The following is an 18218-nucleotide window of genomic DNA, read 5'->3' as shown; positions in this document are numbered from 1 at the left end:
GTCCACATCAAAAAAAAATCTTAAAAAAAAATACTGCAGTGGAAAAAATTCTGTAAAAAATTGCATGAAAGTTATTTCTCTTGCTTCCTGGATTTGGGGGTGTTCCCATACATTTTGCACCCAAGAAAGTGCTCCACCTGCCTCTCCCTGGTCCAGGCCTGGCTCTCAGGATCGTATTTAGGGCCACAGTCAGAGGTGGTTGGATATTCCAGCGGCGAGAAGCCCACCAGCCAGCATTGTCGAAGGGCTTGACATGCCAGGCCCCAGGCCAGGGGCTCCACAAACATCATTGCATTGAAACCTCACAGCAACCCCGAGGGAGGCACTGTCTATGGCAGGAGGGGGGAAACAGACTTGCAAACCAGCTTGTGTCAGGGAGTCAGTGCCAAGATGTGGGCCAGGGACGCAGCCCTGTGACTCCCGGCCCAGTGCTCCTCCCCCCACTGCCACTTGACAGTCATTTTAATCACGCCCTGGGCCGCTGAGAACAATGTCAGGCACTAATAGATTCTGCTGTCTCATTTCTCAACCTACTTTCCCTTAACTGATACTTCATGGCTATTGTTAATGTGCATTTTTCACCGAGTAATTTTCATAACCCGAACTTGTAACGCATCCCAATGACAAACGTCCCCGGTACCAAATCCCCCATCAGCTGCAATGTCACCCTCATGTCCCCCCACCCCACCCTCACACCTTCCTCCGACAACCCCTACAGTTTTATGATCCCTCTGTCCCAGTTATCATTACTGAACCTTTAAGAATCCAGACACATTTCAAGTTTACTTGAATAAAATCCTTTGTGTAATAAATTCCACATGAATGCTACATAAATCAGTGCCTTGGGAGGATTTGTGGCTCACCCCTCCCTTCAGAACAGGCCCACTGGCGATACTGGACCCACGCTGGTCCCACCTTGCTTAGGGAGAGGACTGAGGCCCCCTTTGCAGCCCAGCCAGGGTGCAGTGTTCATTTGCCTTGACCTGTCACTTTTCTTCTCTGGAGTCCATCGTGGAAGACAATGCTTGGGCGCAAGCAGAGGCAGGAGATGAGCTGGTTGGGGACACCGGGATTTGGAAGGTTGGGGGACACCCAGGAACTTTGGGGGTGTCCCGGTGCTCTCCCACTCCACAGATTCACAAACTCCTGATGAAGGCTCTGTGCATCCTCTCCCACCGTAGTGAAACATCTGCAAAGGACAAGAGAAGTTCTTTGAGTAGATACAGCAGTCTGCGTACAACCCGTGGAAGCCCCGGGGAAGAACCGCTGCTCTCAGTTCTCAAGTGCAGCACCCACTTCAGGAGTGAGTCCGTGCACAGGGCTGCCTGCTCCAGCGGCCTCATTGCTGGCTCTGCGGAGCCCCAGGCTTGTGGTGCGAGAACAGTCAAACGCCCGGCATGGGTGTCAGCTTCAGGCAGACTTGGGTCCAAGACCAGCTCTGTTACTTCCTAGCATCACGACTCTGGGCAAGTCGTTCCGTCTTCCTTGGACTTGCTTCTTCAACTGTAGAATGGGAATGAAAATCATATCCCCCCCACAGGACCACTGGGAGAGTTTAACGAGGCAATGTTTAAAAGGCTTAGCATGCTCCCCCGTCTCATGTTAGCTATTATTGTTTTGATTATTATTATTTGAAATCAAGTTCCAGCTCTGTCACTTCCTAGCTGAGTCACCGTGAGGGCATCTGTAACCACTCTGAACCTCAATCTTCAGCTTTTATTTTTGGGGACAATGATACCAACTTCCAAGGGTTCAGGAAATATGTCCATGGGCCTGGCACACGGCAGCAGCTCAACAAAAATAAAATGTAGCTACTTTTGAATCAGGTTTTATCCTTTTTCAAAGCACTTTCAAATAGCTCAGGCCCAGGTGGAGCGCACAGGACCGGGAGTAGCACCTCTGGTTTGTTAAGACTTCCCGAGCCGGTGGGAGATGGGGACCTCCAGAGGGTCCTGGGCCAGGCCAGCCCAGGGGGATGTGGCTCCAGGAGCAACAGGCCGAAGTGAAAGGGAGGGTGACCCGGTCACAGAACAGCGAGAGCCAAAAGGGATCAGTGCCCGAGGACTCCCTGCGGGCAGCAGCAGAACCTGGTCTTCGGATTCCCACAAGGTGCCCTCTTGGGACAGAGGACATGATTGACAAATAACTGGGGCAGAGGAGGAGACGAGGGGACCTAAACCCGGGAGAAGCCCCCTACAAGCTACCTCTCTGAGGAAGGGTGAGCAGCAGGCCCGCTCAGCGTGCACCAGGGCAAAGGCAGCCTGGGGAAGGGATTGAATAAATGGCAGAAAGGCGTCCAGCTGACCCAGGACCTGGGGGTCCTCCCCGCACCAGCTGCTCCCAAGGCACAAACCCTTGGCCCTTGTCTTTGGCCATCTGCAGTGCCCACGTCCCTCCCCAGTGAGCAGGTGCCTTTATTTACGATCACCTTGGAAAGGGTCGAGCAGACATATGTTGCTGAGGGTCGTTTATTCTTGTTTATAAAATTTATGGCTTCACCTCGATTACACACTGTCAAAACGGGAAGGATTGGCCCCAAAGTCTCTTGCCGCATGACTGCCTCAGACGTGTGTACATCTGTTAACTCCGTAGGAGCTGTAGAGGGAAATCAGGCTGCCGATAGCTCAGAAGCTCGCTGTCCCGTCACAAGGTGTGGGCTGCAGGCCTCAAGGAGAGACATCAGGCGCCTACGTGGAAGGGGAGGAGGTCGGGGTCTGCGGGGGACCGCACCGGGTGGCATCGGGACCCTGGCCTTACCTGGCAGACGGGCTCTCTCAGGCGCTTTGGGATGGGGCATGGAAGGGGAGGAACTTGATTCCTGCAGCCCTCAGGGGTCCGGCTGCAGGACTGGCAGCTGGAGCCAGTTCTAAGCCTGTGGATCTCCACCTGCAGGTGTCAGCGGGGAGAGAGAAACGTTGACTCCACTGTGGTGGGTGGAGTTAGGTACGACCTCTCAGGAGGGCAATCTGGCAATGCCTATCCAAGTCCTGGAAATGTGCGTCCTTCTGACCCAGCAATTCCGTGTCTGAGAATTTCTCGGAAGGAAATAGATTCATCAGTGGAGTCATAGGGTTGTTTTTTTTCTTTTCAGTGCATGCTGCTCATTACAGAGAAAAACTGGAAACAAATGTCCAACAATAGGGAGCTTATTATTAAAGAAGAAATATTTAACAATAAGGGACTATAGGAAATATCATAAAGCTACTGAAAATGATGGTGCCTATATATTTATTACTAGGCAAAAGTGTTCACAATCTATTAAGTGGGGAAAAAAACCCCAATTATAAAATGGTAGGTATAGAATGATCCAAATCCTGTAAAAGAAACATGAGTGTAAATATACCATAGAAAAAAGATGCAAGGATTCATTCTATATGTTAATAATGCTTATCTCTAAATCGTGGGATTACTGGGTGGTTTCTACTTACATTTTTGTTTGGATTTCCTAATTTTTTTTTTACAACATATTTGGGTTAGATTTGACAGAGGCGTACTTGTATAATAAACATGATTGAAAAAGTGTAAAGAAACTTGACAACTGCTTTCCCTGCCTATAAAAAATCATCTACCTCCCTTGGGATGTTTGGAGCCAAGAGAACAGCCCAAGGGGAGGGCGCCCACCAGCAGCCAAAGCCACGGGGCCCCTCCAAAAACTAGAAGGCTGGTGAGTGTGCCCTGCGTTCGTTCTATTGGAGACAGCTGGCTGTTTGGAGTGCAGCCCCTGTGCAGCCTGAATGTGGACGCTTGGCTTCCATTCTAGGACAACAGCTGAGGGAAGAAAAATGATCGCAGCCCCACTAAAGTGCCCCCGGCCGGTAATCACACCAGCTTTTCACAGGATGTTGAGGATGCTGGCATTCTTCTTTGTCCCTCGTTGGCTGCTGCATCTTTAACTTGTACAGAATTTGAGAGTAGACAGTGGACTTTCACATTTAATTATTTTATGTGGATTTTTGTTCTGGATTATCACCCTAACTTTACCCGGACAAACTGGCGCCCCATCGGGTAGAGTAATGAATCCTATGTGCCGTAGTCAGCAAGTGGAAAAACCAGCACTCAACCCGGGTTTCCTAGATCAGAATCCAGCTTCCTTGTCCAACTCTGTTCTGCTGAGACAGGGCTTATCCCAGGGATGGGCAAGAAATGCCAATTCCAACTGATTGGTAGTGGCTGCCTAAAGGGCTGTGGTAAGGAGCCTGAAGCTGCATCCGATGCAGCAGGAAGGAGTTTGGTAATCCATTAGTGATATCTGCCATGGCTTCCTACGGAGGTAATGCAATAAATAATGTGTATTTGACGTTTCTGAATTCCTGGGCCAAATCCCTCGCAGATTTCAAAAGGGTGGGGGCCTCAGAGGTAGGTATGGGTCTTCAGGCTGCCTAAGGGTTCTCCTAACCCTACAGCTCCCCAAGAGAGCAAACCAGCAGGACAGGGATTTCTCAGGGCTTTGAGACGACACACCAGGGTCAGAGATCTTTGAGACCCAAACACTTGTAAGTCTAATTGATCAGTCAGCCCTGATGAGCTCACCAGCAGAATTTAGAATCTGTAATTACATTTCACATTAAAACATGCAAAGTTAAGATTAAAGCCAGTGAAAAGTGGCGTGACACCTCCTGCCCCCAGCCCACCTCCAGCCTCTGCCTCCATCATCCATCGCTCCTCTCACCAGCAAGCGGGTCTCCTAGGGGCAAGGGCTATAGTTCTGGAAGCCGCTTCCTTGGGCTGTTTCCCTCTCAGTTCCCTCTAAGGCTGTTTCCTGCTGTGCTAGGGACCAGGTCCTGCTCCCCTCCCTGCAGTGCTACATTTAGTTAAGGCAAACGCTTTGTTCAGGGGGACATTTTTGGGTCTCCAATTTACAGTGATCTCCAGCTAAAGACCTCTAAGAACACACCCACGCCCGTAGTTGAGCAAAGTCGGATCGACTGTCCTGTTGCAACGAGAGAGCACACAATACAGAGAGCCGCGGGGTGTTTCAGGAACAGGGTGTTAGAAAGGACCTAGAGGATTTGGGCTTGTGTCAGGTCCTCTGGGGAAGGTTCAAGGAAGCAGGGGTAGTTCTATGACGGGGTGTCCTAATAAACCTCTATTAGGAGGGAGGAATGTGTGAGGCTAAAGCTGCAATGGAACACTGGAGGGTCAGACAGGCACAGCCCCCAACCTGTGCGAGGGGCCAGGGGAGTGACAATACGAGGGCAGGGCACCCCTTATCAGGTGCACTCCCAAACCCAACCCTGCCTTTTAGCTCTTTAGCTGGGGACCTGTGCAGCTGTGCAAACTGTCACTTCTGGTTTTACCAGGACTCAGGGAGACTGAGCTCTGGGGTCCTCAGCAAGTCCTTAAAAATGCTGCAGGGCCTTATTTGCAAGGTGGGTGCAATTTTGTCTGTTTCCTTCAGCCCCCAAGAGGGTAGGTGGGACAGGGGACAGCAGCAGACACAGCGGGCTCTGGACAAGGGACAGAACAGCCCCTGGGGCTTCCCTCAAGCTTGGCCCCTTGGCTAGAAGGCTCTCCCACGCCCTCTTCTGCCTGCTCAAACCAGGTAAGGGCTCTGCAGTGTGCAGACCTGGGTTCAAACCTTGGCTCTGCCGTTTACTGATGCTGAGACATCGGACAAGGGGCTTATCATCTCTGAACCTCAGTTTTCCCAGCTGTGAAGTGAGCATCCTAGCAGCACCACGCTGGAGACAAGTGATGCCGTATGTGCTCACACACGTCCTCCTTGGATTAGTTACGCCTCTTCCCCCACCCCATATCGAGCTCTGCAGGGCAGGGTGGTGCCCACATTCTTCTCTCTGTACCTCCAGCACCGAGCCCAGCCCAGAGCATAGTAGGTCCTGGCTATCTATCTGTTAGATGAATGGGCATGAGCCTGAACTCCCTGGCAGTATGGCTTCCTGGGCCAGCTCCTGGCTGGGACACCTGCCAGCTGCCAGGCCCATCTGGCACCATTGTTAACGGTGACCAAACCATCCACGCTGCACAGCAGACGCCATGCGGCCCTGCACTGCCCCACTTGGGTGATGGTCCCTTCCTTGGACAGCGTCCCTGGGTGGGCCACAAGCAGGGTGGGGAGTCAGTGGGGCCAGGCCCAGAGGGAAAGCGAAAGGACCATGGAGCCTGACGTCTGGGATAGGTGTCCAGAGCAGCCCAAACTGTCAAGAGGACAAAGTGTCACTGTGTCTCCCCGACCTGTCTCTTTCTGCCTCTAACTTCAGGCTCCCCGGTCTCCCCTGGCAGCCCCTCCCCTGCAGCCCCCCTGGGTCTGTTTGCACCCCCTAGGCTTTGCCACCTCCAGCGCCCCTCACGGCATGGGGTGTCCTGCACAGACCGTTCCCCTTGGCAGCAGTGCTAGTAGTGGTGGAAGGGGGACCTCCGTGGTCTCACAGACGCAGGGCCAAATCTCGCTTCTGGCACTTCTGAGCTGTGTGGTCTCATGCAAGCGAACCCACCTCTCTGAACCTGTGTCCTCATCTGCAGAACAGACCAGTTACGCTCCCAGGGCCCAGGGTCCCCGGGTGGACTGAACGTGACCACTTGTGCAGAGGGCTGAGCGCAGTGCTGGGCTTGGGCGAAGGCCGAGGGATGGCAGCTACCATCACTATACTTATGGTAGGACGCTCCCACTCCCGTCCTTGGTGATAGATGTGTTCTAATTCCCACCGTCCACCACCTTCACACCTTCCGTCTGGCTGCTGCCTCTGCCCCAAATACCTCCCTTCCCATCTCTGAAGTGGAAACCCTCTAAGTGAAAATGAAAGAACACCTCCTTTACGGCCCCCTCCTGCCTAAACAGATGTGACCCTTCTTCTTTGACCCCTGCACACTACTTGTTACCATGACGATGCTCTTTAAGGCACGACTCACTATGCCCAGTTCTTGGATAAGAAGAGAGAGGTTGGCGGAGGTGGTCCAAGCTCCTGCAGCTGATGAGTGGCCGGGATGGGCCTGGCACCTGTGTCTGTGACCCCACAGTCCATGTTTCCACCCCAGCTGTTCGTGAGGTTCTCAGGACAGATACCACCATCGCTGGGGTGATTTTACTGATGAGGGAAGAAGGTTCAGGGAGCTGGAAACTTACCCAGGGTCACTCAGCTTTTGATGCCAAGTCCAGGGTCTTAGCCTGATCGCTGGGGCTTAGCGGACGACACTCCAGCCCTTGCTCCTCTGCGTGGTCTGCGGCGCAGTGCCCCAGCCAGACCAGCTGAAGCAGCATCTCCCTGGGGACTCGTGTGCACGTGAGTGTTTTCGACGCTCTGCTTTGGCTTCCTCTGTGGCCCAGCTTCAGTGGGGTGTCTTCTGCTGTCGCTGGGGGGATCCCTGCAGTCTGGCTTCTAGGTGTAGGGTCTGTAAACTGACAGACCCACCCCAGTCCCCCCAAATTTCCAAGAGCTGAGAAAACCACAAAGGGAATGCAGCTGTGAGTCCTGGGTTGGGGAGATGCCTGGCCTGAGTGTGCGGGGAAGCGCAGAGCTCCGCCAGGGCTCGGGCAGAGGAGGACCTGCACCCCTGGGGCTGGGCTGAGCATGGTGGAGCCCAGCTCCTTGGGGTCCTGCGGCCGCTGACTCCGACTCCTCCGTGGCACGGTGAGTGCCACCCGCCTACTTAATGGAAGCCCAGGGAAGCGAGGGGCCTCACCCACAGCCTCCCAGCTGGCGGGAGGCAGAGCTGGAACGCGAACCCAGTTCCAGATGCTCCGAAGCCCTTGCTCTCTCTAGCGTCCTCAGTTAGAGCTGCACTCCACCAGACTCGGGAGTCAGCTGCCACCTGTTAAGCACACACTTGTAACAAATGTTAACCATCACGATGATTATAATGAGAGGCTGCTTCATTCTGACTCCATGCTCCAAAGGCTGGAGAATACCGTGGATCCCGTCTGGGCCTCAGAGCAGCCCCTTCTCAGCGTTACTCAAGTGTCACACTGTGTGGGAGTGTGGCTGTGTGCACATGTGTTGGTTGGGGGATGGGGGGCACAAGCCTGGGAACACCTGGGCCAGGATCCTCTGGCTGACGTGCTCTTGCTTGTGTCCTTTCCTGCTCAGCCCTGCGCCGCAGGCAGTGCAGAGGAGGGCGTGTGCTTCTCCCCACTCTGCAGAAGCTCCACAGAGATCACAGAGGACCCTCCTCCGTGTCATCTCTCTTCATCCTGCTGTGACTGTCGGTAGCACCAGAAACTACTCTGGAAGCCTGGCCAGAGCCCGACGACCAGGTGCGGGGGCAGCCCGGGTTTCGCAACGTGAAAGGTGAGGAAGGGCAGGAAGAGGGCTGACATCTGAGTGCTGACTCGTGCTGGGTGCACATCACGCCACTGAGCTCTGGCCACCCCCGTGGTGGCACCAGGACTCCCGGAAATGCACACAACCAGGCTGCCCCATAAGAATTAGAGCAGGAAGTGAGGGACCGGGTTTGCACACGTGCCTCTGTTTCTTGGAAAAGACACAGAATGAACACTTTCCACAGTTCTCCACCAGCTCTTATCAATTTAAGACATTTCCAGGAAATAAGACTTCAGCCTAAGGGGGGCCCTGGGTCTACACGTTAGCCAGGCTTTAGAGACAACCCGCCTGTCTGTACCTCTCACAGTTAGCAGCGTGTATCGGCTACACCAGCAGCACAAACATAGGCTGATGGCTTTGCTGGAGTCAGAAACAGTGCTGACCTGTGTTCCTCCAACTGCGTTCCACCTAAATATTCTTAGGCACCTGCAAGTTCTATCAGTGTATTGAATTGTCCTCATTTTAATAGTAATGGAAAACACCCCACTTGTTTTCCCTAGTTATAAAGACAAACTTTCTGTTTGCAGTACTAACTTGTAATTAAAAGCCAAAATATCACAGCATAAGGCTTTAGTTTTTTAGGTGGGTGTGTCCCACACTGGAGGCCACTGATGGATTTGGGGGACTCTGCAGAATGTTTTTCCTTTGCAGGATATAAATGCTCTGTGGGAGGGAGCCTGGCATATGCGAATTCCTCTTGGGAGCCCAGGTGGCCCAACTGGCAGGCTTTCAAGACCTCTCTCCTGATGCTCAGATCCTCAGGTGCCCCCAGGCCAGGGGAGGCAGCAAGAACTCACGGGAGGAGCTGGAAAGACTGGCAGGGTTGAGATGGGCTTTCTGCTGGGTGTAAACCTGGTCTTGTGTAACAGGAAGAGACAGGGCTGGCGTGTCCTGCAAATGCGACCCTCAGTAATGGAGGAAAGCCGAATACACCCAGATTAGCTGGAAAATCTTACTTTGAGCACTTCTGAATTATCTGGATTTTTTTCAATAAACACCTGTCACCATTTTACGTTACCGTGGAAGGCATGTAATCCAGGGTGGTGGCTGCCTCTGGGAAATGCGTGAGAAGGATGGGGAGCATGCAGGGTGCCTAAGGGGGCTTTAGCTTTACCTGAAAGGTGACACACTGTCCAGCACTGTTGACCCTGGTGAGGCAGTGAGCCTCGGCTGTCTGCTGCATCATCCTCTGTGTCTTCTTCCCGCTGTGGAAGCCTGCACGCCCTTTAAGCCCCAGATGCCCCATCCTGAGCTCTCCAGGCACTCGGTTGCAAAGTGCTCCTTCCCGACATAAAAAGCAGAACAAAGCCACTGTGTGCTGAGTACAAATTTAATAAAGCTTTTGTTGTTTTAATCCGAAGTTATCTATGAAAACAAGCTCCACCCCACAACTTTTCAGAGCCATCAAGAGCCATCGAGGTGTCTGTGAACACCACCTAGAAAAGCACAGACTCAGGGTTTCAGATAGTGCAATACTTCCAGCTGTTGAAGTTAAATGAAATGACAAACTACCCCCCCTCGTCAGAAGAACAAAGTCGATGCTGGTGCTTAGGAACCCACTCTCTCTGCATCCCACACTGGCAGACCCCTAGGAAATAAGAATCAAACCTCTTAGTGCAGGGTGACAATCTTTTAGGCACCAGCATAAATGTACCCACCTGCCCAGAGCACAACACGCACATTTAAAAGGAATTTCCCAAGGAATCAAGTGTTTAAAGATAGTGGCAAGTCCACAGAATTGGAGATTACTGACAAATCTTAATAAGAGTAATAAATTCCTATCTGTCTTTAAATTCCTTGCCGTCTCCCCATCAAGGTAAAACACGTGCTCTGTTTCGTAGAAGCCTGGGGCTCTAACATGGCCAAACGTGAGCCTGGGCAGGATGCCGGCACCTGGCTGAAACCCTCTGCCGGAGGCCATGGAGACAGGTCCTGCCCGCTTTGCCACCAACATGAAGGTTCTTTCTGGAAGGTGTTTTGCTATGTGGAAGAGAGCTGTGAGTCCTCTGCCGGCTCCTGGCCTCTAGTCTGGCTTCAATCTGGCTGGTGGGGATGCACCGGGAGTGTGGTGACGTGGGCGAGGTGGGTGGCTGTCCACACAGAACAATAACATGGCTTCTGCCTCAGTTCCCTGGATCTAGAGTACAGTTCTCGTGATAAAGGTGAAGAATGACGGCAGAAGAGTGCAATGGGTTGGAAGAGAAAACAAAGTGAAAAACCCCAAACCAAAAAACCCGGAGGGCCCGCAAGTCTCCTCAGCCTCATGAGCCTCCGTCAGTGCAAAGGGCTCCCGGGTTCCCAGTGCTGAGGAAGGACGGGAAACAAGACCCAAGTTTCTTGGGACTTTTACAATCTACAGAGTAAAGCCACTGCCCAGATGGGACAGGTACCTTCAGCTGGTGCTTGTTCCTCACTAGACGACAAGTGTGGCCAACAAGCAGGGGAAAGGCAGCCGCCCTCCCCAGGCATCAGCAGGCTTCGAGAAACAGCTAGCGCCTTCTGGAAACGGAGCTGCTCTTAAGGAACGACGGGTTTTTTCTCCCAAACCCGGGATGCCAACGTGAGTGCCCAAGACGGGAGCAAGCCAGGAGGGGCTCCCTGGCAGCCCGGCTGCTGAGGACCCGGAGCATCTGAGGTGAGAATGGGCAGAGGACCGCCGCCGAGTGGAACTCGTGGCTCTGAGGTGGGAGCAGCACCCTGAGCTTCCAGTGCTCCGTGGTCTCACCGGCAGGCACCTCTGCTGCCCGGGGGCAGGTGGGCCTGGCTATCTGGAGAGAGGCTGCTGCGGACGGGACGGAGGCTGAGACTCTGCAGGGTGCATAGAGGCTTGGCGAGGCCTTACCTGAGTAAAGAGTTTTCAGAAACTGAAGGGACGCATCTCACGTTAGGTCGGCTTCATGCATTCAGGCCCACGCCCTGAAAACCACTCCGGAGCCTTGGTGTTCCTGGGACTTGTTCATGCATGGCTCGCTCAGAAAGTTAAGGAACAGAAACTCACGAAAAGACCAAATTAACAAAAAGAGAAGCCCCACTGCCATCACAGGCCTCGGCTTCAGGCCGCTGTAAAGTAGGAAAGAAGGACCAATGCTGGCGGAATCTGGAGGTTTATTTTCAACACCCCCTTCCTGTTAGTGTCACCTGGAGAGTGCTGGGTAGCTTTGTCACGTGCATCCAAAGTTCTTGAGGCCACAGGGGACGTCTTATGGCTATAGAGAGGGTCTGGGGGCCACCGTGCCCTGGCGCGTCAGTCGTGCTCCCAGGGGAACGCCGCCTCTTGGGGCTGAGGCTGGCTGGGAGCTAGGAGAGCTCGAAGCCCGTGTTCATGCTGATGGCGTAGCGCAGCTTCTCCCGCAGGACGCTCTTCTTGCTGTAGTTGGGCAGCTTGAGCAGGTTGAAGCAGGTGGAGGAGGTGGGCAGGCGGCCACCTGGCTCCCGCTTGCGGATGGTAAAGAAGCCACGCAGGACGCTGCCCAGGGTGTCGCCAGTGTCCTGCAAGCACATCCCACAGCCTCAGGTTGGGGGGCGCCTGGGGAGAGGGCTGGACCGGCCCCCTGCGGAGGACAACCAGCCTGGAGAGGTGGGTGCACAGAAGCAAGCCTGGCTCCTGGGGTCCTGCACGGCGGAAGCCTGCATGAAGCAGCAGTTGGAAACAGGACCTCTGGTTTAACTGCTAACCATCGGTAAACCAATGTGCAAAGAGCCGGAACACTGTAAAAACGTTATGGTAACAAACTCCTTCCTGACCTTGCCAGCGCTGTGGCCTGCGACAGACCGTAACTTGGGGCAGCCTTCCTTAAGTAAGGTGGCTGAGGGTCGTCTAGTGTCACCTAAGAGGAGGGATCAGCGTGAGGGCGGTGGCATCGTGGAAGGCAGCTACACTCAGAGGCCACTGGGTTTTTGTGGGGATGAGAAACTTATAACAACGGCTACCATCTGAGCACCCACTGTGGGTCAGACTTGTGGCACACAGAACATGATAACCCCTAGGGCGTCCACTCTCCCTCTGCAGAGGAGGGAACGAGGCCGCGTACCCAGGTGTGCACAGCCGGCAGGTGGAGGAGTTGAAGCCTGCGCTTGTCCAATTCCTGAGCCCACGTTCCAACCCCTCTCCCACACTGCTGCTCAGACCTGTACCAGCAGCTACGAAAAATGCCCCGCAGGTATTCTTCCCTGAGGGAGTAACGAGGAAGGGACCTCCAGGAGAGCTGAGGCCCCAAAGTGGCCCACCTGTGCTCCTGGCCCGAGAACCGCGACACCTCCTCACCCGGCCAAGGAGGCTGGCTGCCCGCCCTGTGGATACGACTGGGCAAGCGCCCCACCCGGTAGGTGCAGCAGACCTCACCAAGAGGGGCCGGCTCTTCCCCAGCAGCGGTACCTGATCATCCGACACTTCCACACAGCGGATGGAGAAGGGAGGCTTGAGGTAGGCAAATCCCAGGAGCGGGGGCCTGGAGCAGCTGGTCACAAACTGCAACACGAAGCAGGGCCGGGAGTCAGAGTGGGCCTGGCTGACGCCGCCCTCAGGGAGAGACCACTCGACAAGAGCACCGGAGAGGGAGGAGCCGGGGGGCCCGCTAAGCGTGTCAGGGGGAGGCCTGAGCTGAGGGCCGAGGCCAGGGGCACGCAGCACACCACCAAGCGTGAGTGCTCGCTCTGCACCTGCCTTGCCGCTTGGCTTCTTCGCCACGCAGAGGATGTGCACGCGGGCCTGCTGGGTTGCCGGGCAGCCCCTGTGAGCTTGGTTCCTAATCTCCTCTCAGCACGCTAACAAAAACCAGGCCTCAGGAGCCAGCGGGGCTGAAGGCAGACCAAGGTACTGGATGCCCCAAATGGGGCCTGTGGGCAGCCAGTCTCACTTCCTTGCTACACTCTTGGAATTCCTTGCATTTTCCAGATGGTAGCTCCTGTGTCATTTCCCAAAATGACTAGTCCTGCCTGGACAGAGGCATCTACCCACCTGGAAATCCAAGTGCTTAACCTGCACAGGGAAATCCTAAGAAACCGTTTGCTTTCTTTAGTTCAACATTAGCCCAACGCTCTCCCTTCTCCAGGGGATCTAGGGACCTGCTACTTACAACACCAAGCTGTGCTTCAAAACTCTGTGTCAGGCTGAGTGTTTAGGTCTTAAAATAAATATTACCATTTAAACAATGTCATGAATGGTAGTGAGATTCCTGAGACGATCCAAAAAGTTTATGTGTCATGCTTCAGAAACGGTTTTTACAAGAAGTATTGACAAGATATATTACTATCCTAATATCCTGTATTTTCCACCATAAAGAACGCAGCAGTGGATCCTACTTAGAAGCATTTCCACACCGTGCTGTGTCCTCTGTGAACCCGAGCTCAGCTAATCATACCACAGGTGCTGTGTGACTCGACCCGTTTGAAGGGTGAGGAAACAGACGCAGGTGAGTCTATGCCCCTCCCAGTTCAGGCTGATCAGGCCTGCTGCCCGCTGCCAGCCAGAGCTGGTCCAGGGAGGGAGGGGTGGTCAGTCTCCTGGGACAGGAGGAGGATTGGAGGGCAGGGAGAACCTTGGGGCTCTGCTATCACTATATTTAAAGAAAGTACAGTCACATTCTCTCCTGTACAACAGTTCTGTGGCTTCCCCCTGGCTCTGGGGCTGTCTGCAGCCACAGAAAAGGGCAGGCACAGGGCAAGGAACTGCAGGTGTGGTGACAGGCCACCCAGAGACATAAATATGCCTGCTGTGAGGGGCACCGACCACGTGGTTAGGAGAGACCGGCTTTCCTCTTTCTAGGAGAGGGGGGTAAGCAGCTCAACAGGTTGGCAGAGATTGTTATGCCTACAAGAGGCCCTGTTGGAAAAACTGGTTCTCTTGAGAATCAACTTCTGGAATTGGCCCCCTGCACGTATAGATAACATATGAAATACCTTCAGAAACATGGCTCTCTCGTCGGGCGTGAAGTCAGAGGCCAGGATATCCCAGAGCCAGATAATGACCCTGTGACTTCCATGGAAACCACCGTAGTACACTGTGTGCTTCCTGAAAACAATGCAGACAAGGGCTCAACCACACATTCTGATGGGCGCTTACAGACAAAGGCAGGCATGGAATTTAGACAAGCGGCACAGCAAACTCTGGCCAGCCTGGGTGACGACAAACTTCTGTTAAGCCAGAAGTTCGTGCCTTAGTAACCCCAGGTTCCGGAAGCTCAGTGGGTGGAGCGTTGCATTGTAGGCCCTGTTGTTTCCCAGCAGAAGCTGACAGGAGACCCTGCACCACTGTTCCCTAGGACTTTGGAGAGCCCCACGGGCCTCAAGCTCTGCTTCTGCTTCTCAGTCTCCAGGCAGACAAGGGCTTGAGCTTTTCTTCCAAAGCAACTCACCCAGAGATCAGGGAAGAGGAGTCCATCTGGAGACAGGACCCTGAAAACTCTCCAAAAGGAACCCAAAAAAGGAGCAGCTTGCTTTCTTGGAGGCCTAAGAATTTCAACCTTGCCCCTGCACTCACTCCTTACTTTAAATCTTCCAGATCGATCTCAGCATTGTCCCCGGAGATGAGTCGCTGTAGCTCAGGGGTCGAGAACATCCGGGTCCACTCAGGTTTGATGATGGAACGGAATCCACTAATGAGGGCAGCTGTCTGGTTCTTGATTTGAGTGTGCATTCGAAAGTGGGCCATCAGATGGATGTAGCTAATTCTGTTGCCAACAAGGGAAAACAACGGAAATTAACAGGACAGGGTGGGCAGTTGCTGACGCGCTGAAAGATGAGTCCAGTCGGTTCTGAACCATTTTACAAAAACACAAATAGCACCAGAGCACTTCACCAGAACAACGGCGATGAGGATGACAGCCCTCCTGAACGGCCCACGGTGTGCCACTGTGAAAGCGTTAGTGTCAAGGGCGTCACCTCATGCACTCCTCGGGAAAGCCAGTGGGTCAGACGTTGGGGTAACCTCACTGTCAAGAATCAAAGTGAGGCATCTCCAGCTAAGGAGAGGGCCCTTCTTTGGACAAAGGGACTTTTATTTAACTTCATCCTTTTGGACATAAACCAATTAAGATACTGTTCAGTCCTCCAGAGAAAAACTGTTTCATGTTGAAACTTCAACCAAAACCTTGCTAGACTGGACAAGGAGTCTAGGCCATGAGAAGGTAAGGCTGCGCAAAGTTTTAACCACACGCAGCTGGCTGACGATTAGGCTTAATGAGGAAGTTGGAGCACTAACAACGGTTCCCAGCAGCCGGTCTTCCAGGTCTGCTTTCACCGACACAAGCAGTTCATCTGCAGCTGCACAGCACAGTGCAATGCTTCTGCCCAGGTGAAATCCCTTTTCACAGGCTTGCCAGCATTGCTGATTTCTTAGCAAACCATTTATTCAGATGAAAGAATGTGAGCCCAGCCCAGGTGCAACTCTCAAAATTCCAAATTAGTACAGTCCAAATAAATCTGTTTTACCCCACGATGCTCAGATCTGAGTTACTGACCTGGAAAATATGCCTATTTAAAAAAAGCTTCCAGTGGCAAGCTTGCACACTCATATACTTAAATATGATTTTTTTCTATCACTGCTATTTCTTTCATGTACTCGTTGAAGCAGGTGACTAATACTGTTCCATTTTACCAAAAGAGGGAGGGAGCCTCGGAGACTTTCCCATCGAACACCCAGGAAGTGCAAGCTCAAGTATCTCTGCAGGAGCAGGTCCTGGTGATGTCTGTTAAGAGTCTGCAGGACTGAACGTCCTTGCCCTTACACTGGGGTTTTATGCTAAGAACACGTAAGAGTTAGTGAAATGACTTTCCACGTAGGTTTCCAGGCAGGACAGAAACCTCACTCCAACCCAGGCTGTATCAACCCACCTCCACTGGCTGCTGTACATACGGCTCCTACCATCGTCCCCGTGCCATGCCTGGCAAAACAGGGCCCATCCGAGGGTAACATATCTGATGGTGGTGAGATCACTGCTCTCATTTATTAAGGGCCTCCTTTGAGCCAGACATCCTGGAAGGTACTTTACATGCATTCTCATGTGAAATCCTCTGAAGGGATGATTACAGGCACACGGTGGGCAGGCTCAGGGCCCACCCTGCTCTCTGACACCCCCAGGCAGCTTCCACCCACCCTGTGGCCCCTGTACTTTCTGTCACTCTAAGGCCCCGTGGCCAAGAGTCAAAATGGGTGTATTTCAATCATGATGAGAATTGGGTCTGCTCTCCCGACTATTCTGACAGTCTAAATAAAAGCTCCCCGAGTGCGTGGACTGACTGATCCGACCCGAGAGGGACACGATGCTTGGGGACACTGGGCTGTGAGGTGCATCTGATCCAAATGACTCACCGGGTAGGACTAAGCTCTCGCTTGTCACTGAAGAGAGTGATGCTCAGATTAACAGTTCAGATGCTCAGCTGAGCCTAGTGGCAGGAGATTGACAGACTGACAAAAGGGCCAATATCTACCCCTTGAGCCGGGTCCTGCCGTTTAACTAGGTGAGTGCAGGGCTGGGTGGAGACATGCATGCAGGGGCTTTGCTTTGAGGGACCATTGATGACAGATTCCTAAAAGCCTGTTATCTGTGACAAGAGCTGCTGGGCCTCAGGGTCTCCCCACGTCCAAGGACCTGCCTGCTGCATCTGACGTCATCACTGCGTCTTCTCAAGAACAGTGTTTTATACAACTGCCACACACCCTCATTCTAAAATGATCAGCCCCTCCAAGGAGTCTTTCCACCTCCGTGCCCTCTGGGTTCAGGACTTCGTGCCCGACCGGCTCAGAACCCATCTGTCTGCATCTAGAACCGTCATTAAATTTCTAGGAACACCACAGCCTGGGTGCCTCTGACCTTAGAAGTGCTACTGCAAATATAAATTGTCAATTCTTATTTTGCAAATCGAATTTAATACGATTTCGGCCTATGAACTGTAACCAGTAAATTCCATTATGATGTTTATGGCCTCTTTCTACTTCAATTTATCTTAATAAATTCTCAAAGTAAGCCCAGAGAGCCAGAATGAAGTCTTTTCAAGTGGTGACCTTAAAAATCTAATTGCCATACTCACTTGTTTTCATTTGTAACAGGAATGGTCTTCCCTCCAGGAATCAGTTCATGGCAAACAAGCTGGGGGAGAGGAAGGGGAACAATTACTCAAGAGAATTCTAATGAGAAAATAAAGCTTCCTGAAGATGGAAGGGCCTGATGCCGACATCCATAATAACAACAGAGGAAGATGAGACATGTTTGGGAACAATCATTTTCACAAAAAGCCAGGGCTTAAATATCAACAAGCCGGCCCTGCATGATCAATATGACAGGTTCCTTCCCATCTGATCCTCGTACAAACGTGTGTATTAAGGCCCCGGGGTGTTGTGGAGGGGAACGTGTTAGCAACGAAGAGCACAGGAGGACAGATAAATAAATGCTGGTACAACCATACCTTGGAATACAGTGGCGCTATTAAAAAATATGATGAAAAAGTATATTTCTTGAAAAGGTGGGGGGGAAAGAGCAGATTATATAACAGCAGTCAAGGTATGCAAAAAATTATATATGTGCCCAGGGAGAAAAAACCTAAAAAGGCTCAGGCCACATGTTAACAGTGGCCCTCTCCAGGCACCAGCACTATAGGTGGTTTCCACTTTCACCTTTATGCTTTTATTGTAGCTGAATTTTTGGTTAGAAGTTTGCATTATTTTTATAGTCAGGACAGAAAATTAAGAATGTCGGGAAGAAGTCTCAAAATTAAAGATTAAAGTCTCTGATTAAAGATTCAAAAACGCTATAGAATCAACTGCTTTCCTCAACTTCAAGAAGTCCTGTGGTCGCCTAAAAATCAAAGAATGCATCATTTCAAAGCTAATTTTAATAGAAATTCTCCTAACATAATATACTGTAACTCTAGAGACCTGGAAAGGAGTAACGGTGCCCTCTAGTCCCACTGCTATCAACATCTCGGGGCTGACGCCGCAGGATGTTA

General features: G+C 52.4%; 1 protein-coding gene across 3 annotated transcripts in view; it reads right to left on the bottom strand.

The window, feature by feature from the left end:
* Positions 1 to 9592: 9592 nt before the first annotated feature.
* The window catches only part of UBE3B (ubiquitin protein ligase E3B), a 57512-nt gene continuing 48886 nt past the window's right edge, over positions 9593 to 18218 (bottom strand). For all 3 annotated transcript variants that reach the window (XM_079943390.1, XM_079943388.1, XM_079943389.1), the window contains exons 24-28: positions 17304 to 17362; positions 14762 to 14944; positions 14175 to 14286; positions 12652 to 12744; positions 9593 to 11765 (exon numbers count right to left, since the gene is read on the bottom strand). In XM_079943390.1, the coding sequence (XP_079799516.1) occupies positions 11574 to 11765; positions 12652 to 12744; positions 14175 to 14286; positions 14762 to 14944; positions 17304 to 17362 (639 nt within the window). In that variant the 3' untranslated portion in view covers positions 9593 to 11573. The remainder of the gene's footprint in view (positions 11766 to 12651; positions 12745 to 14174; positions 14287 to 14761; positions 14945 to 17303; positions 17363 to 18218) is intronic.

This window comes from Stenella coeruleoalba (genome assembly GCF_951394435.1).
Source record: "Stenella coeruleoalba genome assembly, chromosome: 14".
Lineage (NCBI taxonomy): Eukaryota > Metazoa > Chordata > Mammalia > Artiodactyla > Delphinidae > Stenella > Stenella coeruleoalba.
This window is presented reverse-complemented; position numbering and strand designations above follow the sequence as displayed.